The following is a 4,931-nucleotide window of genomic DNA, read 5'->3' on the forward strand; positions in this document are numbered from 1 at the left end:
GTTGCTGATGGATTACTCAGCTACTATATAGTCGCCTGTCGCACCAGGGAGCAACTCAGACTTGTTCTCTCAGTTGCTTCCCTGCCTTGTGCAACAGGTATGTGTATTCATCTCGTATCCTTGTATACATTCTCAGTTGCTTCCCTGCCTTGTGCAACAGCGTCTCCACCGCCGTCCTGGGGGATCCGCACCGCTCCTAGGAGCTCCAGCGCGTACTCTGACAATTAGCTTCTGGATCTGAAGGTAAGAGTGATAATTCCCTAATATATGATTATCAGTCAAAGTATAAGGGAAAAGACTGAGTTACACATGTAGTACCTAATATATGACTACAGAGACATCATAGGTACATTAGGACATAAGGGACATGAAGGGACATGGCAGACTCATTCCTCAGTCAAAGTATAAGGGAAAAGACTGAGAAGATGTGGAGGGAGAGCTCCTGGTATATGTGAGGGAGCTCGAGGGAAGCATTTCCATAAAGGGAACAAAAGAATGTGTCTAAAGCGGTAATATCAATCAGGAAAGATAGAAAATCACAAGGAATAACACAAGAATAGAACAGGTGAGAGAATCTGTACACAATAGGTAACGAGCGTGTGAAATTTCCATATATATATGGTATACAAAGTTCCACACCTAGGCTTGTTGTTGAACATAGGGACGGTGACAGTATAGATCATAGTGGGGGAAGGTCAAGCTGCATTTTGGCTTGCTCAGTCTCAGGCAGATTTTATATTGTGAACCAGGTAAACATGTGGCATTTGGGAATCAGCGGGCAACATATATGGTACATGATGGGTACGGGAATATGTCAAGATCGGATACAGAAGGAGAACAGGGCCAGAGGACCAAAGTCCAAAAGGTAGATACGAAGAATAAAGCAAAATGAAAGAAGGAACTCAGAGATAAAGTCGGGGGGAGTCAGAGATGCGTCGGAGACGCGTCGGCATTGGGTCAGTAAGTCGGAAGAGTCGGTGAAGTCGAGTACGGATGCAGACCAAGCCTAAGCTTGTGCGCTAGGCTGCTACACGCTCTGAGTCTGCAGGAGAGAGAGAGAGAAGCTTAGTCGATATTCGAACTGACTATCTACGGTACAGTTCGACGGTTTAAATACATAAAGTGGAACAATGGCCAAGTCGGAGATGCAGAGTTCGGAGGTGCTGTTTGGCGCACAAAGGAAACATACGGAGATGTGCAATAACACATGGAACACAAAGGAAACATATCTAGAGAAGAGATGGAAAGGACGGTCCAAAAGATCTGTCGCAAGCGACGGGAAACTAAAGTCTACAAAGGGAAACTATGATGTCAGACAAAGGGAACAGGAAACAGGAAAGTCGGAGTTGAATCCATTCAGAGATCTGGAACCACTGGGGTGTTGAGCTGCCGGTGGCCCGGTGCATGTGATAGACGTATCCCGCCCTTGGCCGAAACGGGAAAGGCGGGATTGGCATCAGCGATGAAGCTGACAAAGAGTCGGAGACGGGTCAGAGAAGATTGGTGCAGATCGGTGAAGATTGGCAGAGCAGATCGGCGTAGATTGGTCTGGATCGACACGTGACAGAATATCAGACTTGCGGAACACAAATGTAATACTATTACAGCACATAGTTAGGTACCATTGAATTGTACAGCCTAGTAGAAATAGCATGCAAGGTAGGAGCTTGGCAAGACAGCAAAACTAGTGTCAGGGGCAAAACTCCTTTGGAGTTTCACCAGCACCGGTGCTATATCACACTCATTTCGAGGGGGTGGCAAAACCCTGGTGTGCTGGCACAAAGTCTCATGGCCTCCTCAAAGACATTTGCACAAGCATACAACTTCCATTACATATCCAGCATAGACTGTGTATTACCAGCTACATGAGTATATGAGAATGAAAGCCCCAGCTCCTGCAGAAGTTCAGCTGGCAACAATGTCTCTCTTGTGCCCAAAGGACTTGTATGTGCCATTATTTCTTTAACCTTGGTCAGAGGTGCAAGCCCCGCCCGAATCCCGTCTAGCTGGTCAAGGTCATACATGTCACCTACTGCAACAGTTGCCGGAAGTCTGTCGCCACTGTCAGTGCAATCCTTGTCCATCAGACGCTGGAACTCACACTCAAGTTCCTTGTCTGTGATACCTTCTGGACCGGCGAGTGCATCTTTGAGATCTTTGCCTCCACTTGTCCTGAGAGGGCCGGTCCAGACAAAGGTGTCGAGAAGATCTTGCACCTGCTCAGTGTTGATGCTTGGCTCCTTGCAAGTGTCCATATGACCATGCTTCCTCCATGTTTCTTTGCCCAGTTTGACGGCCATGTTGTGGATCTCGGTTTTGTAGTGATTGCAAAGAGTTCCAAGTATTTCCATATGGGGGATTGTCAGGTTTGAGCAACAAATAGACTGGATGCTATTGAGGCTGGAGAAGAGTCTTCTGACGTTGGCAGCATGTGGAACAATGCTAAGGATACGTATCACCATGGTTTTGAGCGGGTGATGCACCACATCTGCAAGCAGCTTCTCCCACCAACTCTTTCCATTTACCAATCCTCCGGAAAATGGAAACTTCACTGTGCTGTAGTCTTTGATATCCTGTGCGAGTTTTTTCATCTGTGTTAGGGTCCAGTTTCACTTGTGGGCTATCTCCGTAGCTATGTGTATTGCAACCTTGACCTTGTGGGAATGTTGGGCAGATAATACGGCAAGGCACCAGCATAGTGGATGGAAAAAAAGGGTGAACCACTGAAGGTTGGTGTTCAGGGCATGGAAGCCCTCATTGAGAACGTGAACATGTGATGCAAGGCCAGCATCATCACCATCCTCCAGCACCAGTTGGTGATTAACCTTGTGATGTGCCCATATAAGCTCAAGCATACAGTCTGCCAATGTAGCATCACGGCCCTCGATGTCTCCAATTATATCAATGAGTGGCTTGGTGACACAAACAAGCTGGTCATTCCATGCCCAATGCACTGAGTCAAGCATGATTTGGATGACATCCCGGTTGACCGGCGACAGCTTGTTCACACTATGCTGTACATCATCCTGAACACATATCTGTTTGAGACACTCGCTGACAAGAAATCAGAACCTATTGGAGCACACATGATAGAAGGGTGTACCAGTGATCTCTAGTGCTCATGAACTGCAGTATGAGTGCGTAGAATCGGGATTCCGTATTTGTCTCCAGGGATTGCTTGACACCTGACTTGGCCGCTTGAAGTTTGAGTTGTCTGCCCCAGAAGTGTGACCCATTGAAGAAGGAGACAATCCGTGCATTATGTGAAGCTACTTTCTTCACTACGGGATACAAGACAATCCTCCCAATGATTGTATTAATGGCATGCATGAAACAGAAAATCATCTTTAGTGGTTCATGTAAGTTGATTGAAGTGGTCAAGCACAGAATGCCCTTACCTGTCAGAGTATGCGCTGGACCTCCTAGGAGCAGTGCGGATCCTTTGGGATGGCAGCGGAGACACTGTAGCACAAGGCAGGGAAGCAACTGAGTATATATACAAAGGTACAAAGGAAATACACATACCTGCTGCACAAGGCAGGGAAGCAACTGAGAACAAGTCTGAGTTGCTCCCTGGTGCAACAGGCGACTGTATAGTAGCTGAATAATCCATCAGCAAAATGAGGGATAGTCTAATGAGAAAAGAGGAGGCTCCTTGGGCACCCAGCACGTGACCAGTAGAATGGCCTAGGAAGGCTGTGTAACGCGTGGAGGCCCTAGGAGACCTGAAAGGGTAGAAGGAAAGTCTGGGGGCTCCTAGGAAACCCAAAAGAGTAGAAGGAGCGTCTGGGGGCTCCTAGGAAACCTGAAGGGGTAGAAGGAGCATCTGGGGAGTGCAAGGAGAACAGGAAAAGATGAGTACTGGAGGTGTGCCATGACAACGTCCTGAGGACCGTGTTAAGACTTGCTTGGTACATACCGAGGACAGGCAGGCTGGCATGGAAGTTGTTGAAGATACACAGGTATGTACCAAAAGACAGGAGGCCTGTCAAGCCCATAGACTGAGAAAACAGGGAAGTACCACATCTGAAAAAATCTAGATCACTATATGGCACTATGTAGTGCAATATAGCCTCCATAGGTCCATAGCGATGTCCTTTGCTACCCATGCTAGAAATCTGCCAGCCAATGCTATCATAGTGCTATAGGTGCTATAGAGGGTACTGTCATGGCTACAGTAGCTATGTAGGGCACACCTTAGTGCTATATAGCTCACACACTAGTGCTACTGACTATATATCCTATGTAAACTCTACAGCAATCATATGCTTGATAGATATTGTAGTCATCTGAATAAAATTACTTTTATTTATTTATTATATATCACTGATAATCTTCCAAATTCTAGTAAAGAATTATTATTTTTCATCATATTTTATATAAGTGACAAAATTGTATCGAGTACTATTAGTGAATGGTGATTACGTAAGCAGTGTAGACATGCCGCCCATAGACATAGGGGGAGTGGGGGAGGGTGCTGGCTCTGAGCAAGAGGTGGTAGGCGACGGGCAGGTAGCGGGAGGGGCGCGACCGCGTTAGCGGCTCACACTGGGCGGAGGTGGCGTGAAGGAGGGAGGCGAACCCGAGTGCGACCGCATTGGCGGCTCGCGTTCGGTGTTGGGCGATGGAGAGTGCGAGGGTGGGAGGCGACGCCGAACGCGACCGCGTTGGCGGCTCGCGCTCGGCGTCGGGCAAAGGGGGGCTGCAAGGGTGGAAGGCGACGCCGAGCGTGACCGCGTTGGCGGCTCGCGCTCGGTGCTGTGGGAAGGAGGGCGGGAGAGGAAGCCGAGTCCGACCGCGTTCGCGGCTCGAGCTCGGCGTTGGGCGGAGGCGGGCGAGAGGCGGGAGACTGGCCGGGAGGCGGGAGGCTGGCGGGAAGGCGGGTGAGAAGGCGGGCGAGAGGCGGGGAGGCGGGCGAGAGGCGGGGAGGC

The 4,931-nt window shown here is 48.9% G+C and overlaps 2 protein-coding genes across 2 annotated transcripts; both read right to left on the bottom strand.

Moving 5' to 3' along the window:
* Nucleotides 1–1,829: 1,829 nt before the first annotated feature.
* Nucleotides 1,830–2,606, bottom strand: PUNSTDRAFT_73118 (uncharacterized protein; the record flags this gene model as incomplete). The annotated part of the gene is made up of 1 exon (XM_007386411.1): nucleotides 1,830–2,606. A coding segment is annotated over one exon (777 nt), but the record flags the coding sequence as incomplete, so codon positions are not given.
* Nucleotides 2,607–2,609: 3 nt separating this feature from the next.
* Nucleotides 2,610–3,366, bottom strand: PUNSTDRAFT_73413 (uncharacterized protein; the record flags this gene model as incomplete). Its single annotated transcript, XM_007386412.1, has 3 exons — nucleotides 2,610–2,753; nucleotides 2,811–3,038; nucleotides 3,085–3,366. Coding segments are annotated over 3 exons (654 nt in total), but the record flags the coding sequence as incomplete, so codon positions are not given.
* Nucleotides 3,367–4,931: the final 1,565 nt, after the last annotated feature.

Source organism: Punctularia strigosozonata (genome assembly GCF_000264995.1).
Source record: "Punctularia strigosozonata HHB-11173 SS5 unplaced genomic scaffold PUNSTscaffold_11, whole genome shotgun sequence".
Lineage (NCBI taxonomy): Eukaryota > Fungi > Basidiomycota > Agaricomycetes > Corticiales > Punctulariaceae > Punctularia > Punctularia strigosozonata.